Source organism: Achroia grisella, unplaced genomic scaffold, assembly GCF_030625045.1.
Source record: "Achroia grisella isolate CSIRO2021 unplaced genomic scaffold, CSIRO_AGI_Agris_v1 utg109, whole genome shotgun sequence".
Taxonomy (NCBI): Eukaryota; Metazoa; Arthropoda; class Insecta; order Lepidoptera; family Pyralidae; genus Achroia; species Achroia grisella.
This window is the reverse complement of record NW_026712573.1, coordinates 5,077,665-5,100,101: the sequence shown is the minus strand read 5'-3', so window position 1 is coordinate 5,100,101 and position 22,437 is coordinate 5,077,665. Positions and strand designations below refer to the sequence as shown.

At 33.0% G+C, this 22,437-nt stretch overlaps 1 protein-coding gene across 1 annotated transcript in view; it reads right to left on the bottom strand.

Moving 5' to 3' along the window:
- The window catches only part of LOC131846291 (myotubularin-related protein 3), a 41,036-nt gene extending 21,654 nt beyond the window's left edge, over positions 1 to 19,382 (bottom strand). The window contains exons 1-2 of the mRNA XM_059195557.1: positions 19,210 to 19,382; positions 6,911 to 7,247 (exon numbers count right to left, since the gene is read on the bottom strand). Coding sequence (XP_059051540.1) covers positions 6,911 to 7,057 — 147 coding nt within the window. The 5' untranslated portion in view covers positions 7,058 to 7,247; positions 19,210 to 19,382. The remainder of the gene's footprint in view (positions 1 to 6,910; positions 7,248 to 19,209) is intronic.
- Between the last annotated feature and the right edge of the window lie 3,055 nt (positions 19,383 to 22,437).

Sequence of the window (22,437 nt, the reverse complement as noted above, 5' to 3'; positions counted from 1 at the left end):
ATTACAGGAAATATTATCAAATTATATAACAAGATAACGAAGGATATTTTAGGGTTGCCCTTTAATAAATTTAAAGAAAACCATTAAGAACAACTTTTGAACACTATTATTTACTAGTGTGGCGAATTGAGATCGCGCGACGACACCGCTGCTAAGAAAAATAACAACCTTGTCTTTTGAGAACGAATAACCTATCGTAAATATAACACTCATGTAGCTACATATCCTACACCTTCCATCTGTATTTACCATCTACAATATAAATATGTACATAGCTACAACCGGTTCATTCTCTTCCATCTTTCCGGCTGGTACGAAGGAATACATAATAATTAATTGTGGACTCTTTATCGCCGCTAAGTTAAACTAACACACGTGCAATGCGTTAGTATTATTGATGAAGCACAGAATTTTCAGTTCAAGACATATGGGCACAATACAGTATTATAAGGGGGGGGGGGGGTTGTTAGTAATGTGGACTGATGATTTAATTGCTATAGTTACTTTTAAACTTTCGTGTTTAATATACATTATTTATAATTATTTAATTGATAGCAATATACCATGTCGGTTGACCTCCATGCGGAAACCTGGAAACCATCGTGATAAATTCTAGGTGAATTTGTCACGATGGGCTAACTGACCTGACCTCATGCTCATCTTATCATCTTTCACTGGTACCCTGCCAGAATAAACGCAGATGGGTACACCATTCCATTATCATCCATAAAAGAACCCACAGTACATAACTTACACTATACTAATGACTAATTAAAAAGACCTATAACCGATCTACAGATTTCTTTGTTACATTCTGACCTATTAGGATAAATATAGATAAAAATATTACATGAATAAGGCACTAAAAATATCGTATACGTATAAAATAATGTTATATTAAACGTTGTCTTCCGGCGAGTCCTTAATTGGTTAAACATTCCATAGTAATGACGTAATAGAACCTTCGAGGTTTAGAGATGTTCATATAAGCCATTTATTATTAGATAACCATTAAGTTAGAAAGCTATACAAGATTACTCGGGAAATGATTCATGTGAATACTCAAAACTTTACGACTAATGAAAAAGTTCTTAAATTATTAACTACTACACTCATGGGTACAACGTGCCGGGATTTATTTAAATTATACGACTTAATATCATGAGAGGAGATAAGAGTTATGTATTCGTTTTTATTTATGTAATTATCTAAAAACTTACGCCATAATTCGTGTATAACAGACGCATAGGCCATTATTATTATTATCTAAAAACTAAAAGGATGTCCATGTCATTTCATTTCTCTGCAATTGAGGGCATCTATAGAATTTCCAGGATCATTGCTACTGGCAGTATGCCTAGTTGCACTTATCGTTATTTAATTTATAACATTGTTGGACATTTTTGTTTGTTTCTTGAAACTGTCCATGTATGTGTTCATTTAAACTATTATAATTATTATTAAATAACCAATCAATCTAAATTTAAATAAATAATTCATATAATACAATAGTTACTTTTAAATTAATTTGAATAGAATACAATTTTATTTATTTTGTAGAACATTACTTAGTTTTGTTATTTAATACCTAAGGAACCTCGCAACCGTCACAAACGTCAATTACTATCTTGTCGATCTCATTAAAAAAGTACACCAATTGATTGTCACGTTTCAATTTATGAACTAAAACGCATGTAGTTACTTAGTAATATGAACAATTTAAGACATTTTATTTCTCGAGTGCATTTGGCAAACATTTTGTACATTGATTTTGTTTTTATGTCATTTTGTACACTAAATTTCTCCAGTAGAGGCTTCAGAATGTTATATATTTATCTGACTCAGTCACTTTGTTCACTGTTTTCTAAATTAACGACAGATTACAATGCCGTCATTTAGTAGCTACGACGTTATTCAATTGGAGAAATTATATCATATTTAAAACAAAAAAGAATTGCTATTCATTGTTCTTTACCAACCTTATACCAACTGCGTAATTACCATTTTCTGGAATTATACTTAAATAAGTAATGAATAAACGATGACAATGAGGGAATGAGCCCTGTCTGTTTTAGGTTTTCCTCGGAACCAAAGGTCATTCCTCCGGCTGCGATTATTATATTTACCTCCTCACACGCAACGTTCTTATTGAATTTGCGGCATTAAACCTATTCATAGTAAGTTAAAAAAATGAGACTGCTATTTCATCAGAAGATATGACTAAATGAGAATTACTTTGGCGCTTCCTTTTGCCACCCAAACTTTGATAGTACATACCTAATAGTATGCAGAACACGACCAAACTTTCTAAACTGTCTTTAAGAAACATGTAAAGTATAAGTCATATTCAAGCAGAAAGCGTGGGACCTGCCACCTACAGATCTTTTGGATCATTCACCCTTGCAGGCCAATGAACACAAGAATTGAGCACAAACCATAAAAGGAGACCAGCAGGACATGTTTTATATATAATACATCTACTTTTTTTCTACACAAAGACAAGGAAAAAACACCGATCTCCAGATTATTAGCAATCACTGTAGCTTATATAAGTTAGTGAACCTACCTAAAATGATTAAACTTTAGGTATTTGAAATATTTGATCTTTATTTTGGCGCTATAAAGAGTTATTTTTATAAAATATATTAAAACATATAATAAATGTACATTTATGTATGTATGTAAATTTGTTTTCCTTCGCAACAATTAAACAAATGATACAATTGATAATGTAGGCAATAGACAAGGTTATTTATGTATAAAAAGACAAAGGAATGAAAGATAAACAAAGATACATGATGTTTTTCGGTAAATTTAAACCCTCAAACATTTAAATAAGAATTAAAACATCAACACCAATCCAGAGCAATATCCTGGATACCTAAACAATGTTTGTTGAAAGAGCTAAAGCAGATTTCAGGTTTATGATGAACGCAGTAAAAACTAATAATGAACTGGCAAAGTTTCTTGCTCAAAACAGTGTAAGCTCTGTACTACAATATAGTACATCATTAAAACAGTCATCAATACCGTGCGGGTGGGCGTCCTGCACCAGATCACATAAACCGACTATTTAAAACAACCAAAGGCCTCATAATGTTGTGTACAGGGCAGAGATTGTATTCCAATCGGAGGATTAATAGTTGAGTTTTAAGCATAGTTCGTTCACCTACCGATTGTAAGTAAACATAAAAAAACCCAGTAAGCTTCTAGAGGGGCTCGTAAGAGGCGCGATGGAACGTTGTAGTTGTACAGATTATTTTTATTCCCACTCTGACTGGTTTGTTTTGCATACCAATTAGACTTTTATTTTTCGATGCCTATGACTAGAAACTGGATAGTTTGGCGTATTATCAAGAAATTTTCCACTAGAACAATGCATTCATGCGGAACAACGTTTTTTCTTAGAATTATCTAGTAGGTTTTGCAAGAGGAAAGTTTCTTCATCATAATTCTTAATCGAAAATATATTTAGCAGAAATTACATACATTATAAAATTTCCATTGACAACAGACCCGCTGCCAAGCATACATTTATTGGCCTTGTCTTCTATTGAATGGCATTATTGGCAGCAAACAAAATTCTTCGCCATAAAAGTTATATAAAACAAACGAATACCAGTTAGCTTTCAATCAGTGAAATCGAGAGTTGCCATAATATGGAAATTAGTAAGCATATTTTGTCGATGCACGTCTTCTCCATATAAAGGCAAGAAGATCTAGTTGTACAGATAGATAGACAAGTAATTGAAATAGGTATCAATAAAAATCGCGAAGGTTCTTGGCACCGAGTACTAGGAGACAATAAATTGGCATAGTACTACTTGTCTACTACTTCCTTCATTACCTCTCGGTATACGCACTGGCCACATTAGGCAAGGACGGCAGCACAATGCAGTATTAGCCAACAACGGATATAAAGGGGCAAGCCCTCGCTTGCATAACATCACGCATGACTAATCTAGCGTTGGTATGCGTAGGAGATAGATATTGAGGTCGTTTAAGGTCGCCATGTGGGCATTACCAACCAGCATGTTTTAAACGATACGGCACCCAATATAGATAACTGGTACGAATGAAGGGTGTATAAGATAGTGTTATCGTAAGAGTACAGGGATATACGGATATTTGTAGTGAATGAAATGATATAACCATTCATTATTTGTGAGTTTGTCATTCAAGTCGTTCACCCAAGCGGAGGCCGCCTGTTGCTGGAATGGAAAGGCGTATTCAGGGCCACGTTACGATACGGCGCCTGAGTGTAGTAACTGGAAATTTAATAGACAAATACGCAAACGGATTGCATGACCATATAAGTACGAAAATTAATTTACAGATAGACTCTGTATGAAGTAGTGTGCGTGGGTACCTCTGTCTCGACTATTTCGCCGCCAAACATCTCGTGTTTAAGAGACATAGCAGTAAAATTATAGGGTATAGGAAGCATGATACCTTAGTCCACTGGAATGACAACGCTTGAGGAATACCACACATTATAGTCAAGATCTATACTACATTTTCTGTATTCCACACTTTAGAATGAGATGATAGATACGTCCGTTTTGCTACGTTCCGTCTCACTCTTTTATGTCCATCTTTATTGTGGGCAATAATGGAGCGGGTATCCGGTGCATTGCAAGACGTTTTATCCATATGTAGGGCTGTCACGACTATTATAAAGGCTTGAAAATTTTTAAAAACCTATGTTTATATCATCATTGCCTTGCCTTTATCCCATTATTTGGGGTCGGCGCAGTATGTCATTCTCTTCCAATGCTCTTTCTCTTCCAATGCTCTCTATCGGTCGTCATATCTAAACATACTCTTCTTTTATTCATATCATCTTTAACACAATCCATCCATCTTTTCTTAGGGCGTCCCCTCCCTTTACATCCATCTATGTTTATATCTACACGAATTTAACGGATAACTACTTACTATGATTTCGTCACAACAACTGTCAGAAAAAAACGAACTTAACATGCGTGTTAAAGTAAAGAACAAGTCCAGGAAATTTAAAGATTTGTAATGCATCTGTGCGAAGCCAGAACGGGTCGCTAACTGTGAATTAAGTGAACTTCGTCACCACAGCATCGATTTGTGAAATGCTTACACTGTTGGTTCAGTATATTATTCCACAGTGACATAAGTTATATAGTATGTAAATATACAAAACTCACACAGTTATGACGATAATTGTCGGCTGCGTCTGACTGCACTTGGGCAAACCAAGATGGGACTCTAGTAGTAAAAATAATAAAGCCGGTTTGCTGTGGTAATATTGTGGTATGCGTAATATATTAAAAATACCACAGTAATGAGTCATGCGACAAACGCATACGGACTCGGACAAAATGGTTGATTATGATTAAACCTGGTCTCACATTATCGGGTTCAGTCCGAACGGTCTGTAGCGAAGATGCTGTTCGATTGGCGCATTTTCAAAGAGGGCGGGGCGTAGCAACAAATACACCAATCGAAAGGCATCGTTGGCACAGGTCGTCCAACTCTTACCGGAAGTGTACGGGGACCCTAAGTCTGGTTAACGTTGTCGTTAATGTCCCCTTCAGTTTGTACAAATGGACCAGCAAGATTATTTGAAGACGCTGATTTGATTATTCTGGATTGGAAACAAGGCCGCTTAACAAGTTAATGCGACAGGGGATACGAATATTACCCGTTTGTTAAAGACAACTCTTATACGAGTACAATAACAGTGGAATTTATTTCTGAACTTGTAGCCTAGTGATTGCCATACCGACTTATGCTAAATGGTCGTGAGTTTGAATTGTCCATTTTGTGGTTGTTGCAATTATTATTATTTCTTACTTTGGAATGGTTGGTTCGGCAAATTCTTTAGCAACCATTTCGTCATAAAAACTTACCAGATAGACAAACAATAATTCGCATTTATAATATTAGTATGAATATTACAGAACATCTATTAAAAAAATATTCGGAACCCACAGTGTACAAATTCGACTCACGCTTCACCAGTTGCATTTAATTCCGACGTGTGGTCACAAAGAACAATGGTATGTGTAAGTGCAAAGTGCAAAACCTTACATACCAATGAATGGAGGCGAGTGATGGCAGTGGCGAGTAGGATTACCAACTGCTTCGTTTTACTTGGGACGTCCCGAGTCCTGTTTTTGTTTTTTATACTACTATAGTGGGAAACAAGCATATGGTACAATTGATGCTAAACTACCGTAGCTATGGACGTACTACGGACGCCTGAAACATCAGAGCCTTAAGTAACCTTAATATACCCATCTTGAAAAATTCCATGCTGTAGTCCCTCGAGAAAGATTCCAGATTTCTGTAGTGTGTGTAAGATTATAATGCGTATTTTTTTTATTAGGGGATTATTTTGAATTTATAATTTTAGAATTACTTAATGATTAACTTCCTACAATATTAAGAAGAGTGGGCCCGTCTAGTAGCGCGTCACTGCGACGCGGGTCGCAATTTACAAATTATTAATTCTCAAGGCGAAGGATGTTTGGCTTGCACCGTTAGGGTAATAACGTACGTCTCTACAACAACAATGTAATTTTTTAATAAAACATTGTTATGTTTATTATGATACATATAGTATATTATGTATTAAATGTAGTGTGTTAATTATTATATATATTATATATATAAGGCGGCCTCGGTGGTTCAGTGATTCAGCACACCGCTTTACTTCCGATGGCTGCAGATTCGCCTAAATATGTTCATAGAAAAATAATTTCTATTTATTGATGTCCTCGTCAATTTTATGTAATTACGGTACTATTTATGGATAAGTACTTTTGGACATTTAAGAAGGTTTCGTTTATTGCTCCTACTAACATTAAATTAAAGATATTGTAACAAAGAAATAAGGATAAAAATCTGTAATAAAACATTATAAATTACAAACCTTGGTATAATCAGGGCTGGGCGGTCTAGCCGGGTATTTGGAGGCCATACGTGCACCTGCCCCACAACCCTGGGTGGCAGGTACTTCATCCTCCGGATAATAAAGATGCACGAAATCCTCCGTGTCCAAGAAAGTGTTGATCAGCATACTCCACAATATACAAAACTAACTAATACATAACTTAACGCAGTCTAACAGATCAGACTTTATGGCCACTAACACTAGTTTAAGATTAAATCACTGTTGTATAGGAAGCACACCATCGAAACACCATCGATTTATAACGTTCCATCGTATATGTACACCTATATTAGTAATTCAATCACACAGCTACCTACTTGAAGGAAAACGACATGGTTACGACCATTGGTGACAACGTCATGACAGTTTAAGCTATTTAAAAAAAATTACATGCGAATATGCCCAAATAGTGACATAAATTTAGACGATGACAGAATTTTGACAAATGCCGATGCATATTTAAATTCACATGAGTATTTATTCAAAGAAGTCATTTACTAAACACCAAGAAATATTTTGAAACCGTTAAAAATACTTCATGGTGGTCATAAAATATGATGCCAATTTCTTTCCCATGCTGATTAGAAGTAAAAGTATTTAACAAGTTTTGAGTCAAGTTAATTCTGTTATTATTCATGGCTTTTACACTCTCATGTCATCGTTAGTATTTTCACCAGTTGATAAGCTTGACGTCATTCATGACAATATGTTGCTGTTTGCACAAGTGCTCGAATTCTTCAGTCCATTGTAAACCGAGAGTGGTTTGTTTGAAAGAATACACATCTTAACCATTTGTTTGCATAGTTGTTCCTTTACAAGAATCAAATAACTCACTAATTGTATAACTTGTTCACTATATTGCTATTGAATTATTACATTCTAAACAAAGTAATGGAAGATATAAAATACTATAACAGGGGCTTAGCAATTACAATAGATGATTATTTAAAGCGATAACCTCAATTTTAAGTAAATAAGATTATATCTTTTACGTAACGCCAAACAATTGCCTACCTAAACATTAACAGCGTTACCTGTGGTTATTGTTGTTATCGTATTAATAGAAAGAAGAGTTGTAGATGACCAACCGAGCAGATTCACTACAGCGGAATTTATATCCGAATCATATAAGAATTTATAGAAATGCTTTCTTACGTTATAAAAGAAATCTTTGTGTTTCTGTAGACTTGGCAGTTTTGGATGCACGATGACAAGTTAGCCAGCAAAAAATATTTTATAAGTACTAATTAATAGAAAGAAATGCAGTTCAAGATTAGTCCGTAAATTATCTATGAAGGAAATATAAATGTGATAAAAACAACATTGAGCGCTAATCCGTGTGTGAATCTTAATATTACATTAATTATGAATCTAGAATGATCCACAAACGTAACACGTACAGATAGAAGTGCATTCTTTGCTGCACATTAATGTGCACCGGTTCATTGACCTCCATTAGTCTTAAACAGTAGCTATATACGTTCTCTGATTTAAAGAGCTCATCTGCTCAAGCATTAGTAAATGGGTTGTGGCATGGGATTTCCATGTCTATTCTGAGAATAATGTTTGTAAATTCATAATCACATTCTTTTGGGTTAATGTGTTTATTGGAAAAGTTAACTATTTCTAATTTTGATTCACTACTACAACCGTTAATTTTTAAACTGAAACACTTGTAATTTTCTATGCACTTAATATAAACATAATTAATAACCTTAAAGGGCCTTAAAACAATATTCAAAAATTCTTCTGTCTGTAGATACTATTCTTGATCATATTGTATTAATTTATCTAGGTCTTTAGTACATTCTACTTATCTAATGATGATAGACCAGTCGATTAGCTCTCTTTTTAATATTAATAGATTTTATCACGTGATTGTACTTAATAAAATTAGAATTTGTAAATATAACGATGTTCTTGTCAGGCAGATATGAAAACAAATAATGATGTTTTTATATGTGATTAATTGCTTCATCGATTTATACGAATAGAGTAAAAAGTAAGTAGAAGTTAAGAAAGGTAGAAATGATTGTTTCAAATGATGGACCTTTTGAATGTATGTGTATATTCAATAGGTCCAACATTTGGGACTATTGTGTAGTCCCAAATGTTGGACCAATTAGACTAGTATCAATACAGTCAACAATTGGCGATAATGCAAAATTGGAAACAAAATCGTAAAAACAAATAATACTTATTGATAAAAAAGATAAGATAGCACAGTAATCCCTGATAACAAAAATGCATTTATACTTGTTTGTGATTCTGCATTAAACAACAAAAGAATAAGTTCAGAAAAGCCATAAATTGATGATTCAGTACGTACTTTGTGAAACTATTATCAATTCTAGATAAAGAAAGATGTTTTGTGTTTCGACAATGGGAACATGAATGATAAAAGATTTGCCTCGTACGTTTCATGATCAATCAATTCTGTTATACGCTTTATAATGCTGGTAATGATAATGATTGACAGAATCCCTCCAATAAGTGAGTCTATCTTATCAGTAGAGAATCGAATCAACGTGTTTCAAGAACCAATATAATTCATTGGTAATAAAAGTAACATAGACTAAGCATAAATTTTATACAATAAAATAATTCATTAAATTATATAAACATTTCAAGAAAATTGTTTAAGTAATTAATATGAAAATAGGCCTGTTTAAGTTTATTAATATTCATACCCATATAAACAATGTTTATCTTTAGCATTAATGAATTAAATCAACTATTATTCGAGCATTGTACTGTAATTTAAAATTGTTAATGACTTCTCCTCATACATTTTAACATCAAATTCAAAAGAACAAACCAAATGATTTCGTACAATGGGTAAATGAATTATGTAACAAATTTAATAAGAAACATATCCAAATACGATGTATTGATAATAGTAAAGGCAGTAATTGCATTGTAAATCTTATAGCATAGACGATATACGGATGTTTGCTCCACTTTCGGAACAGTCAGTTCCGTGGAATGCAGTCACCGGCGCCTACCAACTGTTTGATGCTATGTCATCCTGATACTTTAGTTTGCAAATAACGATAAACATTGACTCAGGAAAATCAATATAAATAAATAGAGTTACAACCAAATTTGAAAATGATAATGTATCGACACTAAATATTCAACGTATACATTTTTTTGTATGGGCAGGATAGAATTGCCTGTTTTGTAATATGAAACTAATAACGGACGTAGCCACCGACATTTTGGTGTGCGAGAAAAAAGAGTTGCGTGCACCTAATCTATTAAGTAAAATAGAATGCTATTTCCACTCGTGATTACAATGAGGTCGAATCATTTTTTAAATCAATACAATTTAGCAGTGCCTAAAATATTGCAAGTACAAAAATACCAGACACGAGCCAAAAGAAATAAATAAATTATTACTTTTGGCGCTTCTAAATATAAATTTCAGTTCAATCGGACGTCAGCAGGTGAAAAATAGATGGCAAATTTTGAAAACATGCATGCAAACATTGCAAGTTTGAAGATTTAAATAATAAACACCGCTTAAGATTTTGAGACGTCGTGCAAAATGGAATGCTTACTTTATTATGAACTTCCCGGTCCAGTCCCGATGAAAGACCTGGCATCCTATAAACCAGACGTTTTAAGCTAACATTCTAAGGGAAAATTACAATATATAACGACACTACAGATAATTAAACAAGCTGATATTTCTCACAGTCCTCCATTTTGTTAGGATAAATACACTAACAAAACTGCTAATAACATTACATTGCTTACATTACTCAACTGCATTTGCAATCACTTTGCAACTGCTATTGTTGTTCTTTTAGACCGAACTATTCGATTCTGTTTTGGATCTTCTGATTTTTTATTTACTATTTTATTAATTTTAGTATAAATCTACATTTATATTACATAAATGCCACACACATGGTACAGATCCCACCTAAGTTATAAGCGTAACATTTATTGTCTTTGATCCTATTTCACGTGATCAGGCATAGTTTATAACAATGAATGTAATAATAATATCAAATTTAAATTATATTTAGATCAATAGAAAGACAAGCAGATACCGCGCGTATCATATGCCCGGACCGCAAACAATGCCGTAGACGCCCGTTCACCAACATTCTCGTATTTCAGCCTAGTAAATCGCTTTTACACTGACGATATTAGTTCTAGCAGGAAATTCACTCTTAAATCTTAGGCATAGGATACGATTTTTAGAAGTCAGATTTTTGAGCTAGCAATATTATAGGTGGTACGATTATTTTACGGTTGCATGTAACACGATAGTCCAACGTTCGAGTTGACATGCTTTACGTTATATCCGTGTTTGAAATGCTTATATGTAATATTAGAGGATATAAAATTACAACCAGGAAGATTAATGTTTCCAAATACATAGAGCCAGGTTTACTACAATACAAGGAAAATGTTCCGTAACCGATAATAATTTGTAACAAAATGAGGAAATACTAAAACAGAATTACAGATAAAGAATTGTTAGTGCAAATGAAAAAAAAAATTTACTTAGTACTGGTACTGGACTGGTACTTTTAGTACCAGTCAAACTGGCCTTATGGTAATTTCCAAAGTTCTTTCATAGTTAAGCATGGTAAGTAACTCTATGAGATCATCATTTTATATATTACCCCTATAAAATAAATCTTAAATCAACAACTACCATTAACCAACTAATTAAATTGTTGATATTTGTTTAATTGAAATTTATGGAAGTAATTATTGAGCCAAGGTTATGTGTCGCTGATATCATGAAATGTGTCGAAAATCACGACGGTTCTGATGTTACAACATATGAACCTCGCTACCAGAGAATGCCAATGTTAGATAACGAGGCGTGCAACATGTTACGAAGGTTGTTGCTTAACATGATGACGAGCAGAGTGGCGCATCACCACTTGTTGCCAAGCAAATACCTACATATACACAAATTCTACGAACTTCACTTACACTGTTGTGAACACAACTTTGAGTAAATAAATTCAAATCAAATTTCAATTAACTCAGATCACAGAGTCAATCTTTTGAGTACAATGATTATAATTAGGGACAATATGATCAAAACCCATCGTAAAAAAATTCCAGTATAGTTATTGCAATGGTAAGAATACCAAATTGGCAAAGGAAATAGCAACTACATATTAGAGCAAGGATGTGTTGAAAAGATATTTTAAAGGTGTTTCTACATAAAAACAAGTACCAACATAGTAAATGATAGGAAAAATATAGAGTAATAATAAATACAGAACTACCTGTAACTAATATCATGAAGTGATAATATATGAAACGATATCATGAACAAGTATCATGAAATTTTAAACTATATAACATAAATAACATAAACTTGCACACAAATTCTATTGAATTACAAAAAATAGTTAAAAGCTTACACCATTCGACCAAACAGAATTAGAGACAAGGAATTCGCTAACTTGCTTCAATTCAAATTTTCATATTAGCAGCACTAGAAAACATTTATTAGACATTATCCAATTATGATTAGCGTAGTGTAGAAAAATATGATGATATTTCAAATCACATTCATAGATGCGGAATGAACAATAACTGTAGAAGCAAAAAAGCATCGCGTGATGCTTAAGTGTGAAGTTAACGATGTATCTTGTATGCGTAAGTAGTGTCGACGTGAGAACTCACGTGGATGACCTTCTCATGCTTCCATAGTCCACTGATGGACAAGCTAATTCTATTGCAACTTCCATTGAGTGAACACTCATCACAACGCAATAACAAAGGACCACTGAAATTGCAAAACAGTACAATATAGGCTCATAAATTGTGTTCATTCAACCAACAATATGATTTGTACTCGAATTTCGTTTATGGAAACTCGATTACGCTATCGTGTTGAGTGGTTAATATTAGTACTAGGCAAGTAAATCGATTGAATTGTGTAATTAAGAACTGGTATTAGGTAAGTATATTTGAATTAACACTACGTACGCAATTGTATCTTATTAAAATAATATCGAAAATCAATGGTTACTACAAAATAGGAAAGTGTAGAAGAAACTTTAGTGATAAAACGAAAATCAGGTAAACGTGTAAACGGATATTTTCGGATACAAATTACAAAACAGATTACAGTTAAATTATATGAGACTTAATAATGCAAGTACAATGTAACAACACAAAAAAGATGCGAAAACCTTCCGCATCGTGCTAATGAGTAGTAAGAAAAACAAAACATTAATTACATTTAAGTCTCATTTTTTAATATATAAGTATAAAGGTCAGATGCAGTACACATGCACTGCTTACCGATTATACTAATAAGATAAACGCAACTATATGTTTTCCCACCGAATTTAAATCCAGACGTTGAAAAAGTCTTAAACAAACATCCTTGAGACACTTGTTTGTGTACAGTGAATCAAACCTATAAAGATTAATATAGAACGAATATAGAAGTAGTAATAACGTTGGTAATGTATAAATGGTAATAATTATAATAAAATTTACAATTACGTATTTATACGTTATAGTCATATAAGTTATAGAGAATATAAATGAGTCAACGACATAGTATAGAAGAGCAATTTAAATAATCGTGACTATATTCATTATAATTAACTTTAAAGAGTAGAATCAGATGAATAGAGATACCACAATGATGATGATAATGGAATTCAAGGATAATTATTAAGATAATATAAATAACTCACGTTATTTGCCTAACCAAAGAAACTCGGAAGAGATAAATACATTTTATGGGCTCAGTAATACATATACTTATAAATAGCTCCTAGAAATCTAGTAACGGCAACTGTATTCACTTTATAGATCGCAAATAAAATTTAGTACTCCGAATAGACACTTTACAATATAAATATCAATATTTTTTTTAAAACACAAATAAATCGTAGACTACAACAATGTTTAGACTATGTTCTTATAGATCCATAAACAAAAACTTATTAACACGTCAGTCCTGAAGAGATCGAGGCATTCAATTGTATTTTTTTATTACAGAGTTCCTTAGGCACATTTAAGAGTACATCATCATATTGCATTGCCATCTGAATTATATCCTCTATCGGATATCACGACGTGGTTAACAAACTGTTTATTGCATCAGAAACAGAGTCAAATTATTTATTTTCAATCAAATTTAACATAACAATATATTACATAAACTCTGCATATCAGAAATTGTATAATACAAACACTATTTCAATATCTATAATTATCTTGTTTAAATAACATCTATAAATTCTTTACGTAACTTTTACAATAACAAATTATACAATCAATAGTCAAATAAGTACAGTTTGTTCATAAAGATAAATTTTTAATTGCGCTTAATATGTTATATCGAATCAGGAAACAAGTAAATATGTACGGTGTTTGGTACTAACAGAGCAAGGCCGTTCTTCCAGGCTGGCTAATATGAACGACCTTGCTGACAAAAGCATTTGTCACTGTCCTCGCCGGTACAGTGCCGGTACTGAGAATAATATTTGCATATGTGTTTTCTTTATTAGAGATGTTCATAAAGGTCGCAAATAAGACTTCAAGAACGACAAACAAAATATAAACGAACTGGCGTATGAAGATATAAACACTGTAGAATCAGTAAAGTATAAAAATACACGTATAGTGTAAATTTATAGAGAGAAAGTTGTGTACAACAGTCCAAGTAGATGTAAGACTAAAAAAATACTTATACCTTAAATGAAACGGGAAACTAATGAGGGACATAATCAGTTTTGATTAAAACAAATTTATGAAAGCTAATATTAAAATAACAATGAACGTAATACTGAAATACAATCCAATTAAGAAAGGGGAAAGCATTGTCTACAACAACAAGTCGCCGTTAACGGACTCGTCGCACCATAAGGTTTTAAATAGCGGTCGGTTTGAAGTCGACCAATGGGGCGGGCACACGTTACACGCGGCGTCGGCTACGCAACGCACAAACAAGTCATGTGAACAATTCTGCGTCCAGGCGCCGCGGGAGCGACCCTGACCTTCACCTGAATCACCGATAGATTGCAATAAACAAACTATCATGGTGGCCAGTCACGGTGGAACACCAACAGTAAGACAAAGTATAAATATAAGAGTGGTAAGGTCTACAATACTGCTAATACAAAAAACAAATATTTAGTTGTTTATAACTGCTATGATTAAAATTGAAACGAAACTAAATTACAAAACTTCATCATGATAGATTGGTTCGTTAATCAAACAATTCTTGTTTACTGAGATCAAACATTTTGTTTATAAACGACTGAAAGATAGAGTAATTATTTTGAAATCAATGTATAAACAAATCGTACAATAGAATAGCTTGCAATAGGAATACTAGATATCCGTAATAATTTTAATATAAGAATAATAGAATTCAAATAAATGTAACATGGACATGATCGCTTGAGTGTTGCAATTAGTTAATTGGTCCGGACATTTCCGCACTTGGGCTCGTGACTGAACCATTGTTACGTGAGAGTATGGTTTGACTAGTCAACATAGATCGAGTAGGCTCAGATTATATGATACCTAAAAACATACAAGTGATCTAAATCTTGTCGGAGATTTCGACGAGATATCTGTATAGATCTTTAGACTGTTTGAGTCGAATTTTATCCAAATTGTATATTTTTTTGGCAAAACTGATACGATAGGATAAAATTAAAAGGACTTTAATTAGTCTTTAATAATATAATCGACATACTTCACTATCGTGTCAGTTTGATATAAGTTTTTTGTTAATTTAATTGTAACTTTTTGAATGAAACAAAATATTCTGCATTTCATGATATAGGTTTTTAATGCAATAGATAAGATATACTTATTATTTTTACATGCCTTACTTACTCTAGATAGTTTATGATCAACGTATATCCTTTATAAATCATTCAATATTGTCTTGGGTAGTGACATTAATTAAAACTAGAGCTGTGAAAGTAGTTTTATAGTAAATGTCAAGTGCAGCAAATATGGAATCAAGCTGTACGGATGTAGAGCAGCATAACAGACGTTCTCCAATGACAAGGCCGTTTGAATTATAGCATAATATAATTAAGGTTCTATTCACTTCCCTAAACAATTCTCTCACATGTGTTAAATTATGTAAAAGAAGGCACTAAGGAACTAGAAAATTGTTAAAATAACAGTATTAAGAGGTGATTTCACAAAATTCGCACAAGATTAGAAAACGTGACTGAAAATAACTGGTATTGAACTACAGTTTCATTTTACAATAATGTCTATTATAACCTTTATTAGACATAGTTTAGGACATAGTTTTCTCTACGTGTTCTTAAATTATATCTCATAGAATATTATGACACAGTAAATCACATAAATTCCACATTTAGATATCAGCCCTTTTCTTATAGCTACAACTGATTTATATCGAACTCTGAAAAGATTTATTAGAACGAATGCATAGGGAGAAAGTCGACTTGGCATGGTCTGCCATTGTAAATAAAAATCACCTGATCGTTATGTACACATCTATACTGAAATAAGTCACGTGAAAGATAAGTCAACCACTGCATATCTTGGCAGCACATACAAAGTTATAAATGAATTAATTATTTATACAAAAGTAGTGGCTCTGCTAACAATGTAACAAGTCCGTAATATGAAGAAACGGAAAATTTGGCAAAACTTACTGTTTATTAGATAAGCTACACGACATTTATGAGAGGAACCTGACCTAGAAGTATGATAAACTCATTGGAATACTAATTACAAGACTTAATTATTGAAGAACAGAAAAGGTCTAATACTCATTTTTACGCTAATATCTTTTACGGTACAAACCATAGACCTTTGTCATAATATTTCAAAAATACAAGTCTTATAATAATCCTAACAACACCCAGAAGTACATAAGAATATGAAACATGAAATGGTAATAAAACAAATAAGCATGTAAACAACAGATGTATACTATAAGTAGCTGATATAAAGCCTTGAACAATGTAATATAGAGGTAGGTCAAGAACAAAGAACCGACAAATCTAAAAACTCGCTCTTTAACTAAAAAACCACAATTAGTATTTATGAATAATAAATACGAGAAACAATTAGATCTAATAAATACGACTTAAAATGGCAGAAGCCCATAATATGATTAGATTGATAGTAACCTAATAATGAACATACCCTGCTATTTAATTAGAATTAAATTGTCGTCTAATCAGTAGTGTATAAATAATATTAAGTACTTTACTTAAAAAGTAAAAACAATACCAGTATGCATTATTAAACGGGTTTTAACACAAATAATTTTATGGCAAATAAAGCTATTTACCTCATTCTACGTATCAACTAGGTTGCGCCCGTTTAACGTTATTAAGTATATGTACTAAACGCGAAAGTTTAAAAATAGGTAATACCAGTATGCAGTACTCAACTAGCTGGAATCAAAATATCTAATTGACTAGAGTAAAACCCGATATAATGGAGTCATTAATGCGACCACGTGACACGAAAATGGATGCGTTAGACGCCGGTAACGATTTTCTCGGATCACAGCTGAGACGTGTGGACCTGCGCAGTGCATCCCGCCGCCACGTGGTGTGGTAGTCAGACTTTTAATTGTAATATCGTATACTCTCCGATACGAAAGTGAATTTATTTCCAGACTTAGATTTTCATAGAACACTACTTTCCCTTTGCATATTGAGCGGAGACTCATCTCCGTTCAATATGCAAAGAATCTAGAAATCTAGAATTATATCTTTAATTACTTCATGTGTATTTTTATTTAATGCCATTATTGATTATTATAAACGTTTTAACGAGTTTTTGCTTATGTTTTTTTTTGTATTGGCGAAATTACGTACATCCAAAATATCACCAAATTTCAACAGTGTCAAGTAATGTCGGATTTGTCAGACATGCGCACAATTTAATATTGGGCCACGTGGCAGAATCCCGTTGCATAATCTCTTCTTAAACTGAGACGGGTATAGATAGGATAGTAGGTATACAATTAAAAATAAAATCGAAAAGAAATCCTGAAATTATTTTCTGTATACGAACAAATACATGTAACTACATAATTGGAAAAGCTATTATTATAACTATTAAAATTAATCGTATGTTAGAAGGCAATAGAGAAGAACGACCAATAAAAATTAATTGAATTGTATAGTACATTGTCAATAACAAAATTCACATATTAGCGTCAATACGGTAAACGAACTAAGTCGGGATTGTTTGTACTAGATTTTCACATATGCTAATAAAAAAACATGTGTCTCAAAACATGCTCTGAAATATCTATAAAAATTCTTACTGATACTGGTTATAATGTAGAAGAGCTTTCACTATCGGATAAAATATTGTCAATAGACTCTTTCGTAACCTATTTATACTGCCATGGTTACCTAACATGTTTGAATTTGTAGCTTCTTGGAACTTCGCGGCCTTAGTACCAGGAAACTAGCAATGAAAGTTTCCCTCCGGCCACGCCTACGGGCCCTAATGGTATGTCGCAGCCACGATGCACTATGGCAACGCACACATGCACATCCGATGCACACATCGAGCAACATCTGCAGAATGGCGGCAGATATTACTCGCCATTGACTAGGAAGTTATAAGTATCTCGCACTAAAACTAGTAATTTCAGAGTTCAATAGTTTTTAGGTATTTATATTACTAACTCTAGAATACAATACGTTCGAATAAGCAATCGGACTTTGATCATGGCTGTTGAGGTAAGCTATTCATTGAACGAAGTGATTAGCCAATGTTTTGTTCAGCTGGTGACCTCGGAGGGAATCGTGCTTCAAACAAAGCCACTACAAATTTGCCAGAAGAATTTAAAATATTAATTGCAAGTCTTAATTTGTAAAAATAACACTATTTTCGGTTTAATTTTGTTATAAACGTTTGTAGGAAATCATTTTACTCATAAAACATTGTTTTATTCTATTATTATATATATATATTATTATAAGAGAAGCAACGATTAACAAAATCCAACTAGTTGTGACCCTACATCAGAACTGTAGTTTAATAGGACTAAATCCAAAACCCGCCATAATGTTACGTAGACGCCACGAGTGCGCCATGCCACGACTGACAAGTAGTAAGCGTCTTATACTAAAACAAATCCACTGTGTTTCACTGATTATAGAATATTTACACTCTCGATTTACGATGGACCAGATTGTTGTCACTTCTGACGTAATTTCCACCAGCTACATATTATTATGAAGCCATGTGCCGAACACGTCGGCGCGCCCGCTATGGTATGCCATAGAAAATTTAGTGCGAACCTTATAAAAGTAATCGTTTCCAATGGCACTTTACAAAATAATCCATTTATATTTGATAAACACTTCGCAAAACCACAAATACGAGAATTGGATGTTGATAAGAGCGCGGATGTGCTGTATATCCATATTATAGTAGAGGAATAGCGGGGTCGCATGGAGTATGCGACGATCACGCGCGGCAGCTGCGGAGCAACTGAAGGCGCGGCGCCGTCGGGTGTGTCGCGGGGGGAGGGTAGGAGACGGCGGCGAACACCGGCGAGGGGGGCCAGCCATGTCTGAACCGAGTCTCTATTTTGCTAGTAAGGCCGCCGTGAGTCGTGAATTGTGCAACGTCAGCAAGCGCGTGCGTACTCTTATTCACCTCATCCGGCGCCCCGGCGCAAACCGACGGAGCCGGATAGACAAATGAAGTGCTAACAAAAAACTTAACGCCGCTTCGTAATCGACAAACGATGATATTTCGAATGAAATCTGCTACGCGCCAACTTTATTCATTATTCGTGATACGTCAGCCGTTTCTTCTTTATTACCATTTATTATTGAAATCATTGAAGTACGAACGAAAGATGCATTTAAACTAAGAAATTAGTACATAGTATTTATAAATTAGGTATTTTTTATAAATGCTACTGAAAGTTTTAGGAAACAAAAATTTGTTACATAATTAGGAAATTCTATAAGATATAGATAATAACCAAGTGAATATATTAAAATTCCTGCTACTAAATAATCTTAATAATACCTATTGCCTATTATAAATGCACGTTTGTAATTATGAATGTTTGTTACTTTTTCCCGCAAAAATTACTAAACGGATTTTGATGAAAGTTTACAGTAATATAGCTTATGCATCAGAATAACACATAGACTATTTTATATTGAAATTTAACGCCAATGAAACCGCGGGCACAGCTGGTCAATTTATAAATTTGTGGGGATAAAAGTAAATCAGCAATATTTGTCTTTGAGGTAGTTATGCAATTAATTTAGAAGCTAAGACAGAGCTAACATGTTCACCATTGTGATCCTAAGCCAATATATAAAGAGAAAAATCTATCTATACGTTTCATCGTGTATGAAACTAATCGGAATTGCACACTATAATAACTGTAAGTATTAGGTACTATCTAAAGCGCTTTGAGTAATAAAATTGACATTCCTAACTGCACTATAAATTTCAACTTTGACGTAGCAATTTATGATAGTCCAAGAAACCAAGCTGATAACGAATAGATTTGTACCTTCTAAGTAACCAAAACCCATAAATAATAGAATAGTTTGAACATAAACACAATTGGTTGAAACAAATTCTGGATCTATTTCTAAATCTGTGTCTATAACGCCTATATTACTGTTTATTACAGTTATTGTAAATATCTCTCTATTATTGTCTACAGACTCCAAGAATTTCAAAAAAGGAATACTTATTTTAATTCATTAAATTTCACTGCTGCATTCTGCATTGATTCAAGATGTAAAATTTCATCTGGTATCTATTGAACTCAAGTAATAATCTAATATTAAAGAGGAAAATCTGCGCTGCAGTGACATGCTGCGGCACCAGATGAGTGCAGGCCCTTTCAACTTATAGCGCAATATTAGTTTTGAAGCACCTTTATATTTTCCACTCTGTATTATGCTATGCTGAATAAACGATTATTATTATTATTATTAAAATATTTCAGTTTTTGGTCGTGATATTGAAGCTGAAAATATATTTGACAGACTTTAAAAATTCTATCACCTTTAATGCAATATTATCAATGAGTATGACGTATTCATCGTGAGCAATGCAAAATGATTCAGTTCCTATAAATAATTTCAAGCAAAATTAACTGTCCAACACCACGATTAACCACGCTTATTATTGTATAGCTATTAATAATTTATTAACAAAATTACCAATTACATAGAAGTAGTTTTTTAAATATAATTACATAAGAGTAGCAGTGATTCATATTGTAGGAATGAAAAAGAGTCCAACAAAGTCACATCCGATTGGCGAACTTTAATTAGCGATAAGAACAACCGTGAACTTATAGTGTTAACTGATAACAATACTACAATAACCATTGAATAATATTTAGGACTGACTTCGAGACATCTATAAGAACCATTTATGACTTTGTTGCAAACGACTTAATTATTCGGTCGCTGGTCACATTTTAATTGACTTGGGGTCGGAATTCAGTCATATTGTAATCTTCGTATCTATAAAGTTAGAAGATGATAAATCTTATGCATACTACACATGGTAGAACTGTAAACTTTGAGTTTGTACGTACACACTCACACACGCAAACAAAATTAAAATTTTTAAACTGTTGCTTATAATTTTTATGTAAATCTTTAATTGTATCTCCATTTGAATCTGTATTCCTAGTGTTTTGTGTAGGACCTACACACATACATACAGTTTACACTACTTTAAGAGTTTGGGATTCAATAAATATTTCTTATTATTAAAAAGTGTACTTAATAGGTTTTCTTACTTCTTGCTCTTCATAATTTTTGACGCAAGTTTTACTATTACCATTGTTAGTCCGTCTCAGCGATTCTCTATTGTCTATTATCTTTTACAGTATTCCGGAACTTATAGTATCCACTTTAACCGATAAGAATAACAATCAATTCTATTCATCACAGTTTTAAAGGAGACCCTATAACGAGTACTTTGTGCTGATCAGTATCATCGCGTGCCCATGTAGCATTGTTATAATTGCAGTGTTTACTTATTGATGTAATATTATATTATTTATTGATGTATAGATATACGGTAGGGAAAAAAATTAAAATTATAATGTAAAAAACTTGACGTTCATAAGTGGCTGGAATGTCCTACATGAATAAATGATTTTTGAACTTGAATTTGAATTATTAGTACTGGTGGTCCAATGTCCAGTAAGTTTGAACATTATTAAGGTTCTAATATCAAAGACTTCTACGCCTATGTGTGGTCAATACATGGTAGTACGTGTAATGTTTTTTTTATTGATTTATTGTATCTTTAAGCACAATTTTGCATAACAAAAAACACAGCATTCTGAACTCTTTCTCTATATAAAACTATAAGTGTGAGAAATTTCATACTCCTCCGTTCTCGCAAGTTTCGTAAAGCTTTTGCTTCACGTATTAATATAATGATATTAATACGTGAAGCAAAAGCTGTGCTGTATTCCACTGTACTTATTCAGAGTTGCTGTACTTGTAACAGACAAGTATTAATCA